The sequence below is a fragment of the Nycticebus coucang genome, chromosome 6, assembly GCF_027406575.1.
Source record: "Nycticebus coucang isolate mNycCou1 chromosome 6, mNycCou1.pri, whole genome shotgun sequence".
NCBI lineage: Eukaryota > Metazoa > Chordata > Mammalia > Primates > Lorisidae > Nycticebus > Nycticebus coucang.
In genome coordinates this window covers 45,039,791-45,064,976 of record NC_069785.1, presented here as the reverse complement: position 1 = coordinate 45,064,976, position 25,186 = coordinate 45,039,791, and the positions used below count along the sequence as shown (strand labels likewise).

At 38.1% G+C, this 25,186-nt stretch overlaps 1 protein-coding gene across 2 annotated transcripts in view; it reads left to right on the top strand.

Annotated features, from left to right (window-relative positions):
• Positions 1-25,186, top strand: part of UBR1 (ubiquitin protein ligase E3 component n-recognin 1) — a 151,550-nt gene that overhangs the window by 34,360 nt on the left and 92,004 nt on the right. For both annotated transcript variants that reach the window (XM_053594091.1, XM_053594092.1), the window contains exons 5-12: positions 10,746-10,876; positions 12,998-13,136; positions 18,933-18,995; positions 19,387-19,510; positions 19,878-19,985; positions 20,978-21,066; positions 22,838-22,936; positions 23,793-23,950. In XM_053594091.1, the coding sequence (XP_053450066.1) occupies positions 10,746-10,876; positions 12,998-13,136; positions 18,933-18,995; positions 19,387-19,510; positions 19,878-19,985; positions 20,978-21,066; positions 22,838-22,936; positions 23,793-23,950 (911 nt within the window). The remainder of the gene's footprint in view (positions 1-10,745; positions 10,877-12,997; positions 13,137-18,932; positions 18,996-19,386; positions 19,511-19,877; positions 19,986-20,977; positions 21,067-22,837; positions 22,937-23,792; positions 23,951-25,186) is intronic.

The window sequence follows — 25,186 nt, the reverse complement described above, 5'->3', positions numbered from 1 at the left end:
GCAACAAAAAAATAGCCGGGCGTTGTGGCAGGACCCTGTAGTCCCAGCTATTTGGGAGGGTGAGGCAAGGGAATCGCCTAAGCCCAGGAGTTGGAGGTTGCTCTGAGCTGTGTGACACCATGGTACTCTACCGTGAATGATAAAGTGAAACTCTGTCTCTACAAAAACAAAAAAAAAAAAGATGAATTTAGGATACTTCTTGTTAAGTAATGACAAGTGAAAGTAAATGATGTATGAGCCTAAAAGAACAAAATAGAGTATTCATAGATTAAGAGCCTTTTGTAGTCATCTTTGTCCCTGAAAAAAGGGCAGAATGTAATGAATTAGAAAACAGTAGAATTTGACACATAAATTAATAATTGTCCTTCTTAAAGAAAATGTCAGATTTAAATAGATACATCCTAATCAAGAAGAAAAAAGAAAAAAAAAGTTTTTGAGCAAGCACAGATGTATACAATTAGAAATGAGATTGTGGGAATAACCATAGAACTACAAATACAGAAGGAATGAAAAGGATTATAAAATACTCATTTTTTTTTTTTTTTTTTTTGCAGTTATTTGGCTGGGGCCAGGCTTGACCCCACCATCCTCGGTGTATGGGGCCAGTGCCCTACTCCTTGAGCCACAGATGCCGCCCTCTTTTTTTTTTTAAGACAGAGTCTCACTATGTTGCCCTTGGTAGAGTGCTATGGTATCACAGCTCACAGCAACCTCAAACTCTTGAGCTCAAGAGATTCTCTTGCCTCAGCCTCCCAAGTAGCTGGGACTACAGGCACTTGCCACAACACCCGACTATTTGTTGTTGTTGTTTAGCAAGCCCCAAGCCAGGCTTGAACCCGCCAGCTTTAGTGTATGTGGCCGGCGCCCTAGCCACTGAGCTATAGGTGCCACGCCATAAAATACTCTTAGAATGGCTTTGTGCAAATACATTTGAAAATGGATTATTTTATCAGATAGTATTAAGTGCCATAATTTATTCAAAAGCAGAGAGAATACTTGGTCAGTACCATTGAAAAAATTCAGAAAATTATCACAAGAAATTACTTCATTAAAAATGCCATACTCAAATAGTTTCATAAATGAATCCTTCCAAAACTTCAAGGAATAAATACTTTTTGTGCTCTTTGAAATGTTGCAGATACCCACACAGAAGTGAGTACCTCTAGAGCACAGATGTTAATGTCTTTATTTTTTTTTTTGAGGCAGAGTTTCACTTTGTCACCTGTAATAAGAGTGCTGTGCCATCATAGTTCACAGCAACCTCAAACTGTTGGACTTAAGTGATGTACTTGCCTCAGCCTCCTGAGTAGCTGGGACTGACTATAGGTACCCACCACAATGCCAGGCTAGTTTTTAGAAATGGGGTCTGACTCTTGCTCAGGCTGTTCTTGAATTCCTGAGCTTAAGCAATCCACCCACTTCGGCTTCCCAGAGTGCTAGGATTACAGGCATGAGCCACTGTGCCTGGCCAGATGTTGATGTCTTTTTTTAGACTGAGTCTCACTATGTCACCCTCAATAGAGTGCTGTGGTGTCACAGCTCACAGCAACCTCCAACTCTTGGGCTTAAGCGATTCTCTTGCCTCAGCCTCCTAAGGAGCTGGAACTATAGGCACCCACCACAGCACCTGGCTGTTTTTTGTTGCAATTGTTGTTGTTTAGCAGGCCTGGGTCTGGTTTGAACTCACTAGTCTCAGTGTATGTGTGGCTGGTGCCGTAACTACCATGCTACAGGGGCCAAGCCTCAGCAAAAGCATTTGATAAAATTCAACACTCTTTCATGATAAAAATATTCAGCAAACTGCAAATTGAAGGGAATTTCTTACTCTGACAAAGGGTATTTGAAAAATTCACAGCTGCTGCACTTAATGTTGAAACACTGGATGTTCCTTATTCCTTAAGGTCAGGAATAAGACACAGGTGTTTGCTCTTGCCACATCTGTTGAAGATTGTACTGGAGTCTCTACCAAGGTATTTAGCTAAGGAAAAGTAGTAAAAAGCATCCACATTGGAAGGGAAAAAGTAAAACTAGCTCTAGATGCAGATGACATGATTTGGTATATGAAAAAGCCTAAGGAATTCATGAAAAATTATTAGAACTAATAAACAAGTACAGCAATATTTCAGGATACAAGATAATTATACAAAAATCACTTGTATTTCTATGCATTAGCAATGAACAATCCAAAAAGGATATAAAACAATTCCATTTACTGAAATATCAAAGAAAGTAAAATATTTAGGAATAAATTTAATAGAGGAAATGTAAAATTCATACTCTGAAAAGTGTAAAACACTATTGAAAGAAATTAAAAATCTAAATGAAAAATATCCCATTTTTCTGGATTAAAAGACTTAATTTTGTTAAGGTAATAAAACTCCCCAAATTGATCTACAGATTTGATGCAGTTCTTGCTAGAATCTCAGCAGGGATTTTATTTAATTTTTTGTAGAAATTGACAAGCTGGCACTAAAATGCATGTGCACTTGCAAGGGACCCAGAGTACCCAAAACAATCTTGAAAAGGAACAGTTGAAGGACTCACTTCTCTATAGAGCAGCAATCAAGATGGTGTGAGAATGGCATAATGGTAGACCTAGACCAATGGATTAGAATTGAGAGTCCAGCAAGAACCTACATGTCTGCTGTTAGTTGATTTTTGATGAGTATCCAGACCATTCAATGGAGAAAGAATATTCTTTTCACCAAATAGTGCTGGTTCAACTGGCTATCCATGTGCAAAAGAACGAAGTTGGTTCTCTAAATCACATATGTATGTAATATTTTATTTATTTTTTAATCTTGTGATTTTTTTGTATATAATTTTTAATACAGCAAAATTAACTCAAAATACATCAAAGACCTAACTATAAGAGATAAAACTATAAAATTTTTAAAGGAAAACATGGGGATAAACCTTTATGATCTCAAATAGGACAGCAAAATCATGAATTTAAAGAAACAGATAAATTTAGACCTCATCAAAATTAAAAACATTTATGTCCCAAAGAGCACTATCAAGAAAGTGAAAAGATAGCCTACAGCATGGGAGAAATATATTCACAGATTATATAGTTGAGATGTGATTTGTATATAGAACCTGTGACGGACTCTTAAAACTTAATATTCAAAAGCTAACCCAGTTTTTTAAATGAGCAAAGGGTCTGAATTGAATTTTCTCCAAAGAAGATAATATCAGTAACCAATAAGCACATGAAAAGATGCTCAGCGTCAAAATCATGATGAGATCTCTTCATTTATATAGCTATAAGCAAAAAGACAGATAAAAACAAGTATTGGCAAAGATGTGACAAAATTAGAACCCTCATACACTGTGGTAGAAATATATATTGAAAGCACCCACTTTGGAAAACAACCTTACAATTTCTCAAACAGTTAAATGTAGAATTACCATATGACCCAGCAATTCCACTTCTAGAATTCCACTCCACTCAAAAGAATTGAAGACAAGTGTTTAAATATTTGAAAATGAATCTTTAGTAGCATTATTCATAACAGTCAAAATGTATACACAGCCCATATGTCCATCAAGTGATGAAAGAATGTGTGGTATGGCAGATCGCTCACAATGGCTCCCTGTGGCCCACAGCCAAACACTATTAGCTCCTTCTGGCTCAGCGGCTCACACTGGAACCCTAGACAATGGCCAGAGTTCTCCACATTCCTGCTCAGGCTCTCCCCAAGGCAGTTCAACTGAGTACCAAGTCCAAAGACACCAAAACAGTTCACAGAGGATAGAAGAAAGGGAAAACTTTGTTGCCAGAAAACAGCTCAAACCAGCAGAGAGAGAAGAAAAGCTGGTTTGGACCTACCACCTATAAGTGACCATGATTCTAAAGATGGCACAACTAGTTCTTCTGTCTGAGGTATACTCAGAAACCTGGTGAGCGGGTGTAGCGGCATCCTCACCTGGGTTACACCAATGTCTTCAGCCAGATGTCATTAACAAGAAAATCAACAGCTCCCAGCTCACGCTTCCCTGGTGGCATCTGAAATACTGGGAATGCCAAAAAATCATATACACTTTTTAAGAGATGTTATCTAAACTTTACTTTTCAAAGTTGAGTTGAATTATGGTGGCAATATGCAGTATGACGTTCAGTCAGAAGATGACATTAATCAAATGAATGCTGGCATCACATTGAGACAGGAGGACAGTCAAAGAAAATGGCAGAAGCGATGTTTTCATTCAAGGAGCACAAGGCCATTGTGAAGCAATATTTGAATTTCAAGAACATCGGAAAATTCCAGTGACAATGGATGCGTGAATATGCAACAGAACCTCCAACATGCCTAACAACTGCATGCCTTCTCGTGGAAAAAGAAGTCAACTTACTGGGCCACAACATGTGTTGTGGATTATCATTAAGGGGACTAATTGGACCATTCTTTTTTTGAAGGCACCATTACTGGTCAAGTGTCCCTAGACACACTACACGTCCATTTTATCTGTAATTCATACACTTTTGGGATATGATCCATTTTACTTCCAATGTGATAGCACCCCACTACACTTCCACTGAGACATGACAGCTTACCTTGATGAGAATTTGCCAGGAAAATGAAAAGGACAAAGCAGTGTAGTTGAGTTTCCCCCATATTCTCCTCACTTAACACCCCTTGACCTCTATCTATAGGGGCCCTTAAAGGATGTGGTGTATCATAGAAAACTACCTGGAGGTACTTTGGGAAGAAATTGAAATAGCACATGCAGTGTTACAAGTGTGCTTTGTAACACTTTGGTCGGTGTTGCTCAAGAAGCAGAGTTCACTGTAATCAGAAGTGTCTGGACACTGATGGCGACCACTTTGAGCACCTCTTGTAATTGCAAAAGTCAAATGTGACTTGCATTTGTCTGTTGTTACTGGTATATATCAAGTATTACAATTTTTAAAATAGCTTTTTTTCCATTCTTAAAACATGTATGCATTTTTGGTACCCTCTGCAGTTGTGATGACTAACTCAAGCTTTCTGTCCTGGTCATACAGCTATTTCAGCTGTTGGGTATTTTGGGGAACTACAAAGTGAAGCACTCCTAGACCCAAATCTACCTGATCCCTGCTCAGAATTCCGTTCTTACATCTCTAATCAAAACGAAAGCCTAGTCCTATTTTTACAAAAGAAAAAGTATTTTATATCAAATCATCTCTATGGAAGCCAAAATATATTTAGATTAACACCAGAAAACTAGCATTTATTAAATTTGAAATTAAAAAAATAAAGAATTGTAATAAAAAAAAGAATGTGTGGTATATTTGTACAATAGAATATTACTTAGCTATGAAGGGGGAGGAACTGATTATATGTTCTTTAACATGGAGGAACTCTGAGGCATGCTAAGTGAACCCAGTGTCAAAAGACCACATATTGTATGATTTCATTTATATGAAATGTCCATAAAAGGCAAATTCATAGTAATAAAAGATGGATTGGAACTTGTCTATTACCTGAAATATTGTATCCAGTTGTTTTTTTAATCCATTAATTGTAGTTCTTTTTTTGGGGGGGGGTGTTTTTTTTTTTTAGAGACAAAGTCTCACTGTGTCGCACTTGGTAGAGTGCTGTGGCGTCACAGCTCTCAGCAACCTCCAGCTCCTGTGCTTAGGAGATTCTCTTGCCTTAGCCTCCCAAGTAGCTGGGACTACAGGTGCCTGCCATAACGCCCCTGACTATTTTTTTGTTGCAGTTTGGCCAGGGTCAGGTTTGAACCCACCTACCCTTGGTGTATGGGGTTGGTGTCCAGTTGGTGTCCTACTCACTGAGCCACAGGCGCTGCCCTAATTCTAGTTTTTATTCTTTTTTTTTTTTTACTATGTCGCCCTCTGTAGAGTGCTATGGGGTTACAGTTAACAGCAACCTCAAACCCTTGTTCTTAAGCGATTTTCTTGCCTCAGCCTCATAAGTAGCTGGGACTACAGGCAACCGTCACAACGCCTGGCTATTTTTTGTTGCAGTTGTCGTTGTTTAGGTGGCCCAGGCTGGGTTAGAACCCACCAGCCTCGGTGTATGTGGCTGGTGCTGCAACCACTGTGCTACGGTCACGGAGCCTTATTCTATCCAGTTTTAACTCTTTTAAGACATTCTTTTGTGGCTGGGCGAAGTAGCTCATGCCTGTAATCCAAGGCAGGTGGATTACCTGTGCTCACAGGTTCGAGACCAGCCTGAGCCAGAGCAAGAGCCTGTCTCTCCAAGAAAAAAAAAAAAATAGCTGGGCATTGTGGTGGGCGCCGATAGTCCCAGCTACTTGGGAGGCTGAGGCAAGAGAATCTCCTAAACCCAAGAGGTTGAGGTTGCTGTGAGCTGTGATGCCATAGCATTCTACCGAGGGTGAATGCAGGTGAGACTCTGTCTCAAAAAAAAAAAAAGACATTCTCTTGCTTTTGTTTTAAGGGCCCCCTTTTCTTCTTCTTCTTCTTCTTTTTTTTTTTTTGCAGTTTTTGACCGGGGCTGGGTTTGAATGCACCACCTCCAGCATATGGGGCCAGCGCCCTACTCCTTTGAGCTACAGGTGCTGCCCTTTAAGGGCCCTTTTAATTCTGATTTTCAATTTTCTCTTCTCAGTATTTTTTTTGTGTGTGTGTGGTTTTTGGTTGGGGCTAGGTTTGAACCTGCCACCTCCGGCATATGGGACCGGCGCTCTACTCCTTGAGCCACAGGCGCCACCCTCTTCTCAGTATTTTTTAAAGGGTGCTGAAATATTTTGACTTATTGTCAAAGAATGCTTTGTAGCTTGAATTTTGTATCCTCTTCATTCTGGTATAACTGATCTTTCCAGAAGTCTATTGTGAACTTAAAAGTGGCTTAGGAGACCAGGCACAGCAGCTCAGGCCTGCAATCCAAACACTGGGAGGCCAACGCAGGATATTAGCTTGAGGCCAGGAGTTTGAGACCAGCTTGGGCAACACAGAAAGACCCTGTCTGTAAAAAAAGAAAAAAAATTAGCTGGGTGTGGTAGCACGTGCTTGTAGTGCCAGCTTCTCAGGAAGCTGAGGCGGAAAGATCACTTGAGCCCAGGAGTTTGAGGTTGCAGTGAGCTACGATCATGCTACTGTATTCCCATCTGGGTGACAGAATGAGAGACCCTATCACTCAAACAATAATAATAAAAAAGTAGCTGAGGAATGCTTGGGAATTAAGTTGGTTCACATAGGGTTCCAATTTGCAGTTTTCCTGAATCAATAGACTTCAGAATGCTGAATTCAGTCCTGAACTAACTGATCTTGGCTTTTCTTTGGGTTTATAATTATATTCAGAGAGTAATTGGTCATTCGGACTTAACTCTAAAGGTACATCTCAGTATTCTGGAACTGGTTTATGATCTGGAGCTGAGAGAAGGGCTAGCCAGATGTGGTGGCACCTTCCTATAGTCCTAGCTACTCAAGAGACTTAGGCAGGAGGATCCTTTGAACCCAGGAGTTTGAAGTTGCAGTGAGCTGTGATGACTCCATGGCACTCTACCCGGGGCAACAGAGTGTTTCAAAAAACAAAACTAAACTAAACTAAAAAAAACCTTACCTAATAATGGTTTACCAATAACATAAGTAGTTAACACATATTTTATATATTATGTGTATTATTATGCTGTATTGTTACAACAAGTAAGCTAGAGAAAGGAAAATGTTAAGAAAATTGTAAGAGAAAATATATTTATTCATAAAGTGCAAGAAGATCATATTAAGGGTCTTCATCCTCATCTTCATGTTGAGTATACTGAGGTGGAGGAAGCGGAGGGGTTGGTATTGCTGTCTCAGGAACGACCAGAGGTGGAGGAAGTAGAAGGGGAGAGAGAAGAGGCAGGCACACTTAATCTAACTTTATAAAACATATGTACATCATAATTTCTGATGTTTTTGCTTTTTATTTTCTCTAAAAATGTTTCTATATGGTGCCAATCCTTCTTTCACTGTTTACTTTAGTTTCAGTGCCTGTTCATGTTGTAAAAGAAGTCAAAAGCAGTCTTGAGTAATCACAACCCTTGTTGTCAAATCTAATATCAATTTATTTTCTGCTTCTTTTGTATCTTCTCCCTCATTGTTTGGCACTGGTTTGGAAGTGCTTATCTACATCAAGTCATCTTCTATTAATTCTTCTGGTGTGGTGTCTCTTAGCACTTGAATTTCTCTAAGATCCATATCCTGAAATCCTTAAACTCCTACCTTTTTTTTTTTTTTTTCTGCCATATCTAATCTCTTTCATTATTTCCTTGATTGACCACTGGTCTACTTTCTGTCTCTATAAATTGCCTATTATGGGCCTTTTATAAAAATGTAATCATACCATGTCATCTTTTATGATTAGCCTTCTTTCACTTAACATAATGTTTTTGCAGTTCGTCCATGTTCTGGCGTGTACTTCATTTCTTTCTGTGGCCAAATAATCTATTGTATAGATACACCACATTTTTTAATCCATTCACTTTATGGACATTTGGGTTGTTTCTGCTTTTTACTTGTTATGAATAATGCTGCTATAAACATTTGTTTATAAATTCTTATATGGACATAAGTTTTCATTTCTCTTTGTTATATACCTAGCAGTGGAATTACAATGTCATATGTAACTATGCTTAACATCTGGAGCAACTCCAGACTATTTTTCTTTCTCTCTTTCTTTTTTTTTTTTTTTCTTTGTTGTTGTTGTTGCAGTTTTTGGCCAGGGCCAGGTTTGAACCCCTGTGTGGGGCCGGTACCCTACTCCTTGAGGCCACAGGCGCTACCTGCAGACTATTTTTTAAAGTGGATGTACTATTTTACATTTCCACCAGCAATGGGTAATGGTTCCAATTTATCTACACCTTGGCCAATACTTGTTATCTGTGATTTAGATTATAGCCACCCAGGTAGGCGTGATATGATACCTCATTATGGTTTTAGTTTGCATTCCGTGATGGCTTATGAAGCATTCAAATGCATTTTATAACTGATTAATTCGAACATGCCTTTTATTAATGTTCTGTAATGAAAAGAACATTTGTGTGTGAGAGTCAAAAGACCTAGATTTTAGTCTTGCTTCTATTATGTATAGGCTCTTTGACCTTGAGATGGGTTTTTTTTTTAAACTGTAGCAAAAAATATGTTTATGACAGTAAATTTACCATCTTAACCATTTTTGAGAACACAGTTCAGGCTGGGCATGGTGGTTCATGCCTGTAATCTCAGTATCTTGGGAGGCCAAGGTAGAAAGATCACCTAGGGCAAGGAGTTTGAGACCAATCTGGGCAATATAGCAAGACACTACTTTACAAATATATATGTGTGTGTGTGTATATATATATATATTTATTTTATTTTTTTTTTTGAGACAGTGCCTCAAGCTGTTGCCCTGGGTAGAGTGCCATAGCATCGCAGCTCACAGCAGCCTCCAACTCCTGAGCTCAAGTGATTCTCCTGCTTCTGCCTCTCCCAAGTAGCTGGGACTATAGGCGCCCACCACAATGCCTGGCTATTTTTTTGGTTGCAACTATCATTGTTGTTTGATGGGCCTGGGCTGGATTCGAACCTGCCAGCTCAGGTGTATGTGGCTGGCGCCTTAGCCACTTGAGCCACAGGCACCGAGCCTACAAAAATATTTTTAAGAAATTAGCCACTTGTGGTGGTGTGTACCTATTTAATCCTAGCTACTAGGGAGGCTGAGATAGGAGGATTGCTTGAGCCTAGGAATTCAGTGCTGCAGTGAGCTATGTCACTGCGCTCTAGCCTGAGTGACACAACAAGACTCTGTCTCTTAACAAACAAGCAAATAAAGAATACAGTTCAACAGTGTTAAGTATGTTTTCATTGTTACATAACAAATCTTAAGAACTTTTTTGTCTTACAACATTGAAATTCTATACTCACCAAACACTGATTCTCATCTGACACTAGCCTTTGGTAACCACCTTTTAAGCTTCTATTTCTATGATTACGACTACTTCAGTTACTACATATGAGCAGAATCATACAATGTTTGTCCTGTGTGGTGACTGGCTTTTTTATCTTTTTTTTTTTTTTTTTTTAGAGACAGCCTTACTTTGTCACCTTTGGTAGAGTGCTATGGCGTCACAGCTCACAGCAACCTCCAGCTCTTGGGCTTAGGCGATTCTCTTGCCTCAGCCTCTCGAGCAGCTGGGACTACAGGCGCCCGCCACAATGCCCAGCAATTTTTTTGTTGGAGTTTGGCCGGGGCTGGGTTTGAACCCGCCACCCTCAGTATATGGTTGGGGCTGGCACCCTACTCACTGAGCCAAAGGTGCCACCCGGCTTCTTTATCTTTTAAATGTTATTAAAACCCTTTCTGCCTTTTTATGGAGTAGTGATAAGGATCTGTGGAGACAAATTATGAGAAAAGTTTTTGTTAGCTACTACATAGAAGGGATAACTAATTGTTATATGTATGAGATATTATCATAATGGGGGGGTGGTCCATGGTCTGCCTCTTTCTTTTCTTTTCCATCATCTCATCTCTAATACTAGCTTGGCCAGAGGGATTATAAACATTTGTTTATAAATTCTTATATAGACATAAGTTTTCATTTCTCTTCAGTATATACCTAGCAGTGGAAATACAATGTCATATGTAACTATGTTGATGTGAATAGCAACCCTCTTGTGCTCACTTTGAATTTATTCCTGGAGGATGTTATAATGAAGTCATTAAAGTTATTATTTTAAATTAATAATATTACCTTTCTCACCCATTTATTTGTGTATGATCTTGATTAATATGTTTTTCTCTGCTTTTTTACAGAATTCACGTTGTCCATTGAACGAAGAAGTGATTGCCCAAGCCAGGAAAATATTCCCTTCAGTGATAAAATACATTGTAGAAATGACTATATGGGAAGAGGAAAAAGAGCTGCCCCCTGAACTCCAAATAAGGTACAGTATGTTGTCAAAAGGGACAAGTTTTGCTAGGCATGGTGGCTTATGCCTGTAATCCTAGCACTCTGGGAGGCTGAGGCAGGGGGGTTGCCAGAGCTCATGAGTTCCAGACCAACCTGAGCAAGAGTGAGACCCAGTCTCTAAAAATAGCTAGGCACTGTGGCAGGCACCTATAGTCCCAGCTACTTGGGACTGGAGGCTGAGGGAAGAGGATTGCTTGAGCCCAGGAGTTTGATGTTGCTGTGAGCTGTGATGCCACGGCAGTTTACCAAGGGTGACAAAGTGAGACTCTGTCTCAAAAAGGGAGAGGGGAATAAGTTTTAATGATGGTTATTTCTATTACAATATAAGTATTAGATACTTATATTAGTGTATTACTGATATGAGAAATTTATAGAGTGTTATCTATCTCTTGGGAATATTTTTAAGAAGTTCATTTATATAAGATGCTTTACTAGGCACTGAACAGAAGGTAAACCAAAAGAGGAGACCATAGAAGCTTTGAATTTTTAGGAAAAATCAGTATTCTGGGGGTCTTGTGCTAAATGATTTATCAAGACCTAGAAAGGCAGCCTTTCATCCCAGTAGGTAAGTAAATTGTTCAGTTTGATCTTGGTCTTGACTAACCTCCACTTTCCCCAAGAGGTTTGTGAACAAAGTTAGGGACTTTAGTATGGTGTATTTCCCTTTAGCTCTTTTTCTGATCAAGAAAAGTTTAATGGAGAATGAGGAAATAACCCTTTCCCCTTTGCTTTGATCTCTAGGATTATTGAAATTTTAGGAATTTACATTTTTTACCTAAAACTCAGCAATTTCTAACAGACATAAGTCTTTTGATGGCAGCAATATTTGCTTTTAACTTTAAAAAGGAGTTCTGGACCTGATGTGAAGATACAGTTTGAGCCTTATAGGAATTTTTCTGCCTGTGAAGTATTAGGCTTTTCACAAAATTACAGCACAAATATAAATACAATTGGTTTTCAAGTTTACTGGGTTTGTTTTGTTTTTAGAAGGAGAAGAAGTACGACTTCTAATTTGTAGAGATAGTAAATGTATTGTTTTAACTCTTGTTGAGCCATAAACTGCTTGGGGAAATAAAGGTCATGAGAAATTGTGCCCACAAATATTTTAATTTCAAGTAGGTGATAATGTCTGCTAAATCTTCCAGGAAATTTTGTGTTAGTGAATATAATATGAACCATCTGTGTACCAAAGAAAAGAGATTTGCTTAGGTATCACTGTGTATATGAGTAGTACTGGTCTTCACATCTACAGGTCTGAGTTCTAGGCCCTCTCACTACTTTTTGGCAGCATGACCATGGGTGAGTCTTTTAAGCCCTGTGAGCCTGTTTCCTAAACTACAAGAGGGCTGAGAAAATCTCATAGAGTTATGAGGGTCAATTGACTGTATTGTGAAAACATATAATAAACTGTTTAAAACTGATAACACATACAGTATGTAAGCCCATGGCAGCTGTTATTACATATTCTATGAGATTCGTGCCACTCTTGAATGCAGATATTATGTTCTTCTTAGAGATGAAGAACATAGGAAGAGGCACTGTTATCTCAGTAAGATTAAAAGATTAGGTGACCTGAGGTCTTCTGCCAAAGTGGGATTGCTGGCCCTTTAAGTCTGTGCTATATAATTTTTTTTTTTTTAATTTAAAGGTACTGTAATACCAGCTTCACTTAAATAGAAGGTAAAAACAAAAATAAATTCAATAAAAACTAAATGTTAATTAAATCTGATTATTTATCATAGCCTGCTTGAAGGTTCTGAGCCTGAGGCCTGCCTCCATTTATCAGAATGGAAGATGAGCAAGAGTTAAGAGTGGTATTAAAGACATACAGCTATTAAACTGAGATTTCTGAAAGTAGTAAGAAAAATAGGGGGGAAAACATGGGAAAGGTAATACTTTCATCAGGGTTTAAAAAAAATCCATGGCACTATACCACTTAAAATTATTTTCTGTATTAGTATTACAGTGTTTCTTTCCTATTGTGGGAAACTGCATGATGCTGCTTCAGTTCAAATGTTGTATATTATAATATTTTGTCTATTTTTAACTTTTTCCTTTGCTGCACTGTCTAAATATATCTTTTTTATTTTAACAGAGAGAAAAATGAAAGATACTATTGTGTCCTTTTCAATGATGAACACCATTCATATGACCATGTCATATATAGCCTACAAAGAGCTCTTGACTGTGAGCTTGCAGAGGCCCAGTTGCATACCACGGCCATAGACAAAGAGGTTTGTGGTCTTCATTAGAATTATGCTGCTGTTTCACATCAGCTTCCTGGGTGTTGTTGACTGAGCCCTTGCCAAGTGCCTTAGTACTGTGTTAGGTACAGCCATTCACTCCCTTTATTTCTTATGCCTTAGGTAAATTCGTTAGAGCTTAGATTTCTTGTGTGCCTGTATCATAGTTAAGCAGTTGTTTTAGAATAAAATTACAACAGGTGGTTAACTTCCTTTCTCTGCTTCTTATGTATATCTTATGTGATTGCAAATCATTAAGGATAGAACAAATGAAGTGGGGAGGGGAGAACAGTATGTGAATTACTTAACAATAGTATTAGCCAACCTTTACCAAATAATTACATGGGCCAGTCATGGGGACTTTACATTTTTATGTGAATTTTGTGGATATCTTTTTTTTTTTTTTTTAAGAGACAAGAGTTTCACCTTGTTGCCCTCGGTAGAGCCCTGCAGTGTCACAGCTCACAGCAACTTCCAGCTCTTGGGCTTAGGCGATTCTCTTGCCTCAGCCTCCTGAGGGTGCTGGGACCATAGGGGCCCGCCACAACGCCCAGCTGTTTTTTTGTTGCATTTTGGCTGGGGCTGGGTTTGAACCTGCCACCCTGGGTACATGGGGCTGGTGCCCCACTCACTGAGCCACAGGCGCCACCCTTCTGTGGAGATCTTACTAAAAAGGCAGATTCTGATTTAGTAGGTTCGTTGTAGGTATGACGTTTTCATTTCTAATAAGTTCCCAGATGATTTTGATACTCCCAATGTAAGGACCGCATACTGACTAGTACGTCTTCACCAACATTTCTCTTCTCTATAAAGAATTCTCTTTTTGCTCAAAAGGCTGCCAAGATCAGTTATTTGCTGATATAATCAACATATAAACGTGAGCTATGTTTTCTCCTAAGTTTGGGATGGCTTCATAGGTTAGACAAGGGGTAATAGATTAAAATCCTATGATAATGGCTGCTGGTATCAGGTTGACTGTGTTTCTAGATTACTTAAAATTTAATACAACTTTAAAGTATTAAAAAAAATTTTTTTACTGTATGGTTGGTAGATTTCTGAAATCAGGTTTATTGTAAGGAAGTAGAAAACATAAGAGTATGAGTGGGTTTGAGGAGGAATGGTTGAAGGCTGTATTTATCTATTAGGATGATTGAGAAAAACAGATAGGTAAGCACTCCTGAAAGAACACAAGAAAGGTGAAGATCTGACAGGCAAGAAGAAACGGAAGAGAATAAGAAAGAAGAACCAATTAGATGGACAAAGGAAAGACAGAAGAAGGTAAAGAAAATAAGAGGAAAATAGACTAGGGATAGGAAAGGAAGACAGAGCAGAAAAAAAAGGGATATTTGGCAAACATGTTTTTAATCCCACAGAATGGTAACAGGTTAGATCAGGTGTTAGTACCTATGTTGCTATTGCTACACTGTTGTTATAGGACATAGAAGGAACTTTAAAGGTAAATAAGGCTTGTGATTTTTCAAGTGCTCTACTAGTAAACTCTACTGGGTTTTGAGTTATCACAGTTATTAAATAAATATTTATATTCTGTCTCATGTAGAAACTATTAGGTGGCTAGAATTACAAAGGCATTAACAGATAAACTTTACATACCCTTCTTTTGTTTTTGTTGTGGTAGGACCCTGTTTGTTGATAACTGTGTTAAGATATAAGATAGGAAATAGTGAAAAACCATTGAAATTGCCCATCCTCCTATTGAGAGCACAATTATCCCTGGCCATTGATCCTCTGACTTGTGCTTGACTACTTAGAGAGTTTCATTCTCTATTTATGGACAACTCTCATTTTTTGAAATTTTTTTTCCTGTGTTTAGCCAAGATCTGTCTCCATATATTTTCAGACTAATTTCTTATAAAACGACCCCTAAAAGAACTTCTTTTGCTTCAGATGGCAACACATCATATAGTTGAAGAAATCTATAGTTTCTTATGTCTCTTTCTTCTGTTTTCTTCAACTGTTTGTTCTGTGTTAAGCTCATACTGATCAAGCTCTGTTTTCTACTCTCTGCTTCTTCCCCCTAGATAAATACCAGTTTGTCAAAGACCCTCTTAAAATGTAGTACTCTAAATCAGTTCAGTAAACATGTATAGAAGTACTTTGAGGAATATAAAGATGAGTCAGATTGAATCTGCCCTCAAAGGATTATTCTTTGCTATTCTTACGAAAGAAATAGACATTCAAGAACATTTTATCAGTAGCTTGCTAGGGGGCGGCACCTGTGGCCCAAAGGAGTAGGGTGCCGGCCCATGTGCCAGAGGTGGTGGATTCAAACCCAGCCCCGGCCAAAAACTGCAAAAAAAAAAAAAAAAGTTTGCTAGGGCTGCCATTAAACAAAGTTTTTTTGAAGATGTAGTGGTGGTCCTTCCGGTCCAGATTTTGCCATCTTATGTACAAGGCCAACAGTGCAAATTATAAGAGAAAGTCTTGATAAATATCAAGATGTATTATTCCAGTAGCATTACTATGAACTATCATGATCCCAGGACTCTAAAAAATATATATAACAGTATGGTAAACCAATTCTCCAGGAAACAAGTTGGCCTGGGAAAGCATGGGGCTCACTTTGTTGGTTTTCATATGGAACAGAAAGATCTAAGTCTCCTAGCATCTTTCTCCTATCTCTGCTTAGCCTTTATCCCTTTCTCACTTCTTCACTGCTCTCCTCTATAATTGAAATGGAGATGGCTTGTGGCTACATTTGTTTGATGTCCTAAGAATCCGTAGGTGAGTTGCAAGAAAAGCTCTTTAATAAATGATCACTTGCTCATGCATAAGGTAAAATAGGATATGAGGTAATGTTGTATACCATATTAAAGTGAAAAATATAATCCTTTTGCTAAGTGAGATTATATTGTAGTCTGTCTTACAAGCACATGAAGATATTTTCTTATAGTTCTGTTTTTAGATATAGTGTGAGGATAAAGGAAACCTATCACTTGGGAAAAACCCCAATAAATCAGAATTGGGAGGATAAGGAAGAGAAGAGGAAAGAAATAGCTATGTATTTTGAAAACTACCTCCATCTATTTGATCTACTTCCATCCCCCCATATTTTTGGTCATTAAAAACATTTTCAATGGTGGTAAAATCCATAGAACATAAAATTTATCATCTTAACCTTATTCGTGTGTATAGTACAGTACAACTATGTGCACATTGTTGTGTAGGAGATTTCTAGAAATTTCCCACCTTGCAAAACTGAAATTCTCTCCCATTAAACAATCTCCTATTTTTCCTTCCCTCCAAACCCAGGCAACCCCAACTCTACTTTTTAAGAGGTTGACTATTTTAGATAGCTCGTATAAGTAGATCATGTGGTATTTTTCTTCTTTTTTTTTTCTTTCTTTTTGGAGGCAGTCTCCAGCTGTTGCCCTGGGTAGAGTGCTGTGGCATCATAGCTCACAGCAACCTCTAACTCTTGGGCTCAGGTGATCCTCTTTCTGTTTTTCTGTTTTTAGTAGAGATAGGGTCTCACTTTTGCTCAGGCTGGTCTCGAACTCTTGAGCTCAAGCTATCCATGTGCCTTGGCGTCCCAGAATGTTAGGATTACAGATGTGAGCCGCCATGCCTGGCAATCTTGTGGTATTTCACTTAGCATAATGTCCTCAGAGTTCATCCATGTTGTAGCATATGATAGAATTTTCTTCTTTGTAAAGGTTGAATGATATTCCATTGTGTATACCACATTCTATTTATCTGTTTATTTATTGATAGATAGTTGAGTTGCTTCTACTTTTTGGCTAGTGTGAATAATGTTCTTATCAATATGGATATACAAATATCTGTTCAAGCCCTTGCTATCAGTTTTGTACCTAGAAATGAAATTGCTGGATCTTTTTTTTTTTTTTTTGTAGAGACAGAGTCTTACTTTATGGCCCTCGGTAGAGTGCCGTGGCCACACACAGCTCACAGCAACCTCCAACTCCTGGGCTTAAGCGATTCTCTTGCCTCAGCCTCCCAAGTAGCTGGGACTACAGGCGCCCACCACAACGCCCGGCTAGAAATTGCTGGATCTTAAGGGGAGTCTATGTTTGATTTTTTTGAGGAAGCACCATACTGTTTTCCATAGCAAGTGCACCATATAATATTTCCTCCATCAGTGTGCAAGGGTTCTAGATTTTCTACAATATTTTCAATATTTGTTATCTTCTGTTTTGTTTTTTCTAATAGTGGCCATTTTAATGGTGTGAGATCGTTCCCCTCCTCCCATTTATATTAAGATTCACTGTGTTAAGTTGATTCCCAGAAGTCTTGAGTATATAGTTATTGTTATCTATTCTTTTCAAACTTTCTTATGGCTTGCTTTTATTTTATTTTATTTATTTATTTTATTTTTTCTTTTTTTTTGCAGTTTTGGCCAGGGTTGGGTTTGAACACGCCACCTCCGGCATATGGGGCCAGTGCCCTACTCCTTTGAGCCACAGGTGCTGCCCTATGGCTTGCTTTTTGTGTATTTTTTCTCTGTAATCACTATCCTACTGATGTAATTAATAGTACAAATATATTGAGGTAGTTCTTATATACTAAGGAGCTAAAGAGGGGATATTAGGCTCGGCACCTGTAGCTCAGCGGCTAAGGTGCCAGCCACATACACCGAAGCTGGTGAGTTCGAATCTAGCCTGGGCCTGCCAAACAATAATGACAACTACAACCAAAACATAGCCGGGCATTGTGGCAGGCGCCTGTAGTCCCAGCTGCTTGGGAGGCTGAGGCAAGAGAATCGCTTAAGCCCAAGAGTTTGAGGTTGCTATGAACTGTGACGCCATGGCACTCTACCAAGGGCAACATAATGAGACTCTGTCTCAAAAAAATAAATAACATAAAAAAATAAAGGGGGAATATTATAGTATGGTTAGAAGTACAGACTCTAGAGATGGAGTACTTGTCACGGATTCTTGAATCTTCTGATTTGGGGACAAATAACCTTCCTTACAGGGTCAGTGTAGAGGTTGAATGATGAAGACAGCACTTCCTGACTTTTTCACATGGCACGCATAGAAAATGATAAATTTCTAAGAAGGAGCTGCAAGGAGTGCTACTTAGACTTTGCTTGGCTGCCTTCAGGGCTTTAGGAATTAACAGGCTGGCTATACTTCCAACCTATTAATAGACCACAAATATGTTATGTAACACACATTGAAGATCTCTAAATTCATTCATGGAAGTATTTATTTAATGTATTATTTTTGAGACAAAGTTGCACTTTGTCATCCCTGGTAGAGTGCCATGGCATCATAGCTCACAGCAACCTCAAATTCCTGGGCTCAAGTGATCCTCTTGTCTCAGCCTCCCAGTAGCTGGGACTACAGGCACCCGCCACAATGCCTGCCTATTTTTAGAAACAAGATCTTGCTCTTGCTCAGGCTGGTCTCGAACTCCTGAGCTCAAGTAGTCTACCTGTTTTGGCCTCTCATGGTGCTAGGATTACCTGAGCCTGAGCCACTGTGCTTGGCTCTCATGAAAGTATTTAAAACACATAGCAAGAATTTAGTACATCTGAGTCATTATTATCTGATATAGCGAGTACACTATAATAAAGAGCTGGCATTTTTGCCAGATAAGAAACTCAACCTCTTAAAATTATAGAACTTCTTTCCTAGAGCTATGGAAAGTTCTGATGATATAGGTCTTCTACGTCTTATCCTAGAACCCTACAACTTTTAGTCAAGTGGTTAATAATTGAGAGTTCATTAGGTTTTTGCACTATATATTACTTACTGGTTGTGGTTATCATTCCGCTACCTAATTATCATTTTTGTCTGTCATTAGGGTCGCCGGGCTGTTAAAGCAGGTGTTTATTCTGCTTGCCAAGAAGCAAAGGAGGATATAAAGGTAACTTTCTGAATTAGAAACAAAAAGAGAATTTCAAGAGGAATGTTTATTACAGTAGCCTAAGGGGTGGTTCCTGTGGCTCAAAGAGTAGGGTGCCGGCCCCATATACTAGAGGTGGTGGGTTCAAACCCGGCCCCGGTCAAAAACTGCAAAAAAAAAAAAAAAAAAAAAAAAAAACAAGAGCCCAAATAGAGTGATAAGTGGGATCTTATTGTTGAAGTAGTTTGACATCCTGAGTAAAGAGAGGATTGGAACACTTAGATACAGAAATTTAAAACTGGCAGGGTTATGTGTTTTTCTTTTTCTTTTTTTTGAAGGATAGATCACTTAGCTAAAAAGCAAAATTTAATTACTAGTGTTTTTGTTGTTTTAATATTCCCTTCACTTGTAGAGTCATTCAGAAAATGTCTCTCAGCATCCACTTCATGTAGAAGTATTACACTCTGAAGTTATGGCTCATCAGAAATTTGCTTTGCGTCTTGGCTCCTGGATGAACAAAATTATGAGCTATTCAAGTAAGCATATAGCCCATTTTTTTATTTTTAATAAAATACTATGTTCTTTATAGCCAAAAATTTTTAAATGCCATCGAGTATGAAATACAATTTCTTTCTTTTTGTTTTATGTGCTTTAATTAATTTTCAGGATTGTATTTCAAATGGATAGGTTAGGGTATTATTTCAGACGTATATCATAGGTTATTTCAAAAATGCACAATATCAAATAATACCTTTTATTGACTCTTGAGTATTTGCTGTTGGCAGAATTATTCTTGACATCAAATGCGGAGGATTAATGTTAGTCTTTTCACATATTATAGGAAATGTACTTTTAGGAGCAATATTATAAGAATAAAAATTATATGATTTCTTTTGTTTTTAGGTGACTTTAGGCAAATCTTTTGCCAAGCATGTCTTAGAGAAGAACCTGGCTCTGAGAATCCCTGTCTCATAAGCAGGTTAATGCTTTGGGATGCAAAGCTTTATAAAGGTAAGTAGACCTTTGATTATACTGCCTTCTAGGAAGTGAAGGAAGATTATGCCCTTAAAGGGAAACTATAATTTCTTTTATTTATTAAATTAGTTGTTAAATCTGTGATCTTGATTGCTAAGATAATGTATGTGAAGGTAAACTTTAATCAATCCATTTGTATTCTTCTGTGCTAAACCCAAGGGATGTTGCTTTTTTCTTTTTTCTTGAAATAGTCTTGTTCTGTTGCTCTGGCTAGAGTACAGTGATGTCATCATAGCTCACTGCAACCTGAAATTCCCGGACTCAAACAATCCTCCTGCCTCAGCCTCCCAAGTAGCTGGGACTATGCTATTACGCCTGGCTAAATTTTCATTTTTTAGTAGGGATGGCGTCTCACTCTTGTTCAGGCTGGTCTCAAACTCCTGAGCTCAAGCAGTCTACCTGCCTCAGTCTCCCAGAGTGCTAGGATTGATGGCTCACACCTGACCTGTTGTTTTTTCATTATAGTGTCTTTGCACTTATTCAGGCTAGTCAAAAAGAATATATATATAGTATATATATACACATACATATGTGTGTGTGTATATATTTGTAGTAGTGCCATTATTAAAACTACATTAGTTTTCATTTTCAAAATGTAAATGAAGACTAAGACTAAAAAAAGGTACAAGTTGAGAGAAAGGCTAAAGGTATGGAGAAGGAAGAACATAGAGTAAGAGTAGGTTTGAGTGAAATAGCGTGAAAAAGAATGAACAAGTTGGGAGAGGATAAAATGAAGTGGTGTTAGAGATGCAGAAAAAGAGGGAAAAGGCAATATATGAGTATGTATGTATTTTAAATTCTAGCTATTAAATATTAATGCAATAAGTGCTTTTCATATTTGAGTCCTTGAGGTCTGTTATCACATGAAGTATTTTCATATTCTGTAACTTCTAATAGCTGGAATGTTTTTGTTTTTTACCTTGATGATTTCCCCTTACCCCATCCCCTACCTCCAAAATGATCTACAGGTGCCCGTAAGATCCTTCATGAATTGATCTTCAGCAGTTTTTTTATGGAGATGGGATATAAAAAACTCTTTGCTATGGAATTTGTAAAGGTAATTGCTCTTTCGTAAATAGATATCAGTAAGTAGAAATAGAAGGCAGTTTTTATAAGTGATATAAATCCTATAAAAAGGATAATAATGAAAAAATTGAATTTTATGATTTATTTCTTTGTCTAAGTTCATATTTTATGCTACATAAATATTTTCACAAATGACATTTGCTATCATGAAAGAGGCAGTCTTGGAAAAGAGATATGTGTAAAGTGACCTATTTGCCTAGGTAGAGCACTTTCACACATGCATTTGTTCTATTTGGTAAAAATAGATTGTATACTTCTTCTTAGTCAAAAGGTTGAGAAGCAATAGAAGTGACTAATTGAAAAGAACAGCAAGAAAGAGGAACAAATATGCATGCCAAAGGGAAACAGTTAGGTGGCCAAGATTTATACTTAACTCTCTGAAGCTAAAACAGAAGGGTTGAATTACAGCTTTTTTATGTTGTTTTAATCATCTATTGTATATCTCTTTAACTTGTGTCCATTTGTCTACCAAGTTAGACTGCCAGGTTACACAAAACAGAGACTTCTTTAAGTCTTATACTTGGTCTTACACTAAGGTATCCAATAAATACTTGGTAATTTCTTTTGATTTTGAGTTGCACACAATTCTGTAAGACTTAAGACATATATAGGACCCAGGGTAGAATTGGAAGCAGAAAGAGAGAAGTAATGTTTTGTAGGCAAATGGCACTGATATAAAATACTTGCATTCTCTGGATTTTATATGTAAATTGTTAAAAATGACGAAGACTTTTGGTGTATGTCTTATCCTTCACAGATGATGGCAACTCAAGACAGCAACTCTATTCTCGTAAAGCTCTTTAAAGATAGAATATTGGACCATATATGTGATTTGAAGTGGAATTTTTTTCTTAAACAAAAGTTAATCTTTCTACTTAGATACTTTTTTGCTACCCCATGGTTACCTCTTATTTTTTGTAGGCATTCTGGAGGATAAAATTAAATATATGGGTGAAATATCCAACTCTGTGCATACACATAATAGATTCTTGATACATGACTGGCTATATTATTATTTTTGTTCTCAGGGTTGATTTTTCAGCTTTTATATACCAGCATGGATAAGAAGTTATTTGCAGCCAGCATCCACTCTATTTAAGGCTGCATTCAATATGATTGGTTGGTTTTCTGAGTCATATTAATTGTGTAAATATAGTACTTTGAATATATCCCCTGCCTTATACCATCAAAGTAGAAGCTGCTAAAGATTGCCCCAGATGCTTTTTGGAGAAAGGGTGAACTGCACCATTGCAGTTCTCTGATTTTTTTTACCTCTGTGTGTATGTACGTGCAAGTGAGTGTGCTTATTTATTTATTTCTTTTGGAGACAGAGTCTCACTTTGTCACCCTTGGTAGAGTGCCATGGCATCATAGCTCAAAGCAACCTCAAACTCTTGGGCACAAGCAATCCTTTGGCCTCAGCCTCCTAAGTAGCTGGGACTACCGGCACCTGCCACAACACCTGGCTATTTTTTAGAGACAAGGTCTCAATTTTGCTCATGCTGGTCCTAAGCTCAACCAATCCACCCAGCTTAGCCTCCCAAAGTGCTAGGATTACAGGAGTAAGCCACTGCGCCTAGCCTGTGTGTGTTTATTTTAATAGTTCTCCCAACTTAACTGGATTAGATAGCTGAATTCATATTTGGTCTTTTGTTATTCTCTAGGATATTTGCTGATTGTGATACTTTGTGGTAAAGATTTTTTTGAGTGATTATAATTGAATCTCTGCTTATGTATTTTAGTATTATAAACAGCTGCAGAAAGACTATATCAGTGATGATCATGACAGAAGTATCTCTGTAACTGCACTTTCAGTTCAGATGTTTACTGTTCCTACTCTGGTATGCATTATTTCTTTCAGTCTTTCTAAGTAAAACTTGTTTTGCTTTGTAAGAATTTCATTTAATATTGAAGCAAATGAAAATAATCACTTAGAATCACTAAGTTGGGCTATTTTTATTTGGAATATTTGAATAATACTTTAGTAGTATCTGCATGTGAATAATACTTTAGTGTTACTCAAGGACTAGGCACTGCCTTTTTCCAAATTTCCTGATCCTTGCAGATGATACGCAGATCTAGTTTCTCACTTTCCAGAGTAATTTGGGAGCACCATCTTTTCAGTACTAAAACTCTTTTTTTAACAAAAAAATATTTTGTTCTCTAGTTATTGTTGGTGGGGAGGAGAGTAGATAGAGCAAGATCAAGCTAAGAAGCAGGAGGGCGTGCTGCTCAAGCATTTGTGTGAGCTGGTGCCCCTGAGGCCTGGGAGGAGAGTGGGAGATTCTGTTTCCTTGTGGTACTACTTTCCCTGTTTCATTTGACAATTTGGTTAATATTCCTATTTTACCTTTCAAAAGGCCAGAGAATGTGGACTGGGGTGAAGGGGAAGTTCCAGAACAGATAGTAATGTGATAGAAGCCATGAAGTGTATCCTTGTTCTACTTTGTTCATTGTGTGATAACTGATGATCAACAGTATAACCTGTATAATGAGCTTGGGGTGTCTGGATGCATGTTTCCCAGTTACTAAGAAGTAGAGAATTTTAATTTTTAGAAAATAACTTCTTAGTAGTTGCTGTTCTATGAGACTAAAGATTATGTTTAACAACATTTATTAAAAATTACTTCCTGACCAACCAAATGAATGAATAAATAAAGTTAAAACTAAAGGCAATATTCTTGAAATATTCTGCAGGCTCGACATCTTATTGAAGAGCAGAATGTTATCTCTGTCATTACTGAAACTCTACTAGAAGTTTTACCTGAGTACTTGGACAGGAACAATAAATTCAATTTCCAGGGTTATAGCCAGGATAAATTGGGAAGAGTATATGCAGTAATATGTGACCTAAAGTAAGTTGCTGAAGTCAAAAGGTGAGGTCTCATGTAAAACACAGTGTGTTTATTTGCTTTGTCTTATTGGTAAACATCTGATCCTTTTGGTTATCTAGGATTCTCTTTATAATGATGTCTAGTACAAAAAACTGTTAACTGCCTCATGTTAATATCTTCAGTGAAGGCTTCTTATTGAGTTGTAAAACCAGATTAATAAAGAAGGTACTGAGGAGAAGTCTGAGGAACTTGAGTTTTCCTGGGGGTCTCCAAATGAATCTCCATTGTAATTACCATCCTTTCCCTCACTTCCACTCACATACTTGGGTTGTATTCTTCATATATAGTCTCTTTTTACATAGTTTAGGTGATCTGTTGATGTAAATTTCTTTTTAATTCCCTTTTCATACACTGTCAGCCCTCTATATCCATGGATTCCATATGTGTGGATTCAAACAACTGTGGATCAAACATACTCAATGGCTCAGCGCCCGTAGCACAGTGGTTATGGCGCCAGCCACATACACCGAGGCTGGCGGGTTCAAACTTGGCCCCAGCCAGCTATACAACAATGACAACTGCAACAAAAAATAGCCGGGCTTTGTGGCAGGCACCTATAGTCCCAGCTACTTGGGAGGCTGAGGCAAGAGAATCATTTAAGCCCAGGAGTTGGAGGTTGCTGTGAGCTGACACCTTGGAACTCTACTGAGGGTGACATAATGAGACTCTGTCTCAAAGAAAGGAAAAGAAAAGAAAAAGTCTCCTTCGGTTGCCCAAGCTAAAATTCTATGGCATCAGCATAGCTCATACCAACCTCAAACTCCTGGGTTCAAGCGATCCTCCTGCTTTAGCCTCTTAAGTAGCTGGGACTCTAGGCGCCCTTCAAACAGCCAGCTAACTTTTGCTGTTTTTCGTAGAGATGGGGTCTCCTGCTTAGACTGGTTTTAAACTCCTGAGCTCAAGGGATCCTTCCACGTTGGCCTCCCTGAGTGCTAGGATTACAGATGTGAGCCACCACACCTGGCTCCAAAATTACTTTTGAGAATATATTAAGACAGGCAGTGCCTGTAGCTCAGAAGATAGGGCACTGGCCACATACACCTAGGCTGGCGGGTTCAAACCCAGCCTGGGCCAGCTAAATAACAATGATAACTGCAACTGCAACAACAACAACAAAATAGCTGGGTCTTGTGGATGCCTGTAATCCCAACTACTTGGGAGCCTGAGGCAAGAGAATCACTTAAACCCAAGAGTTTG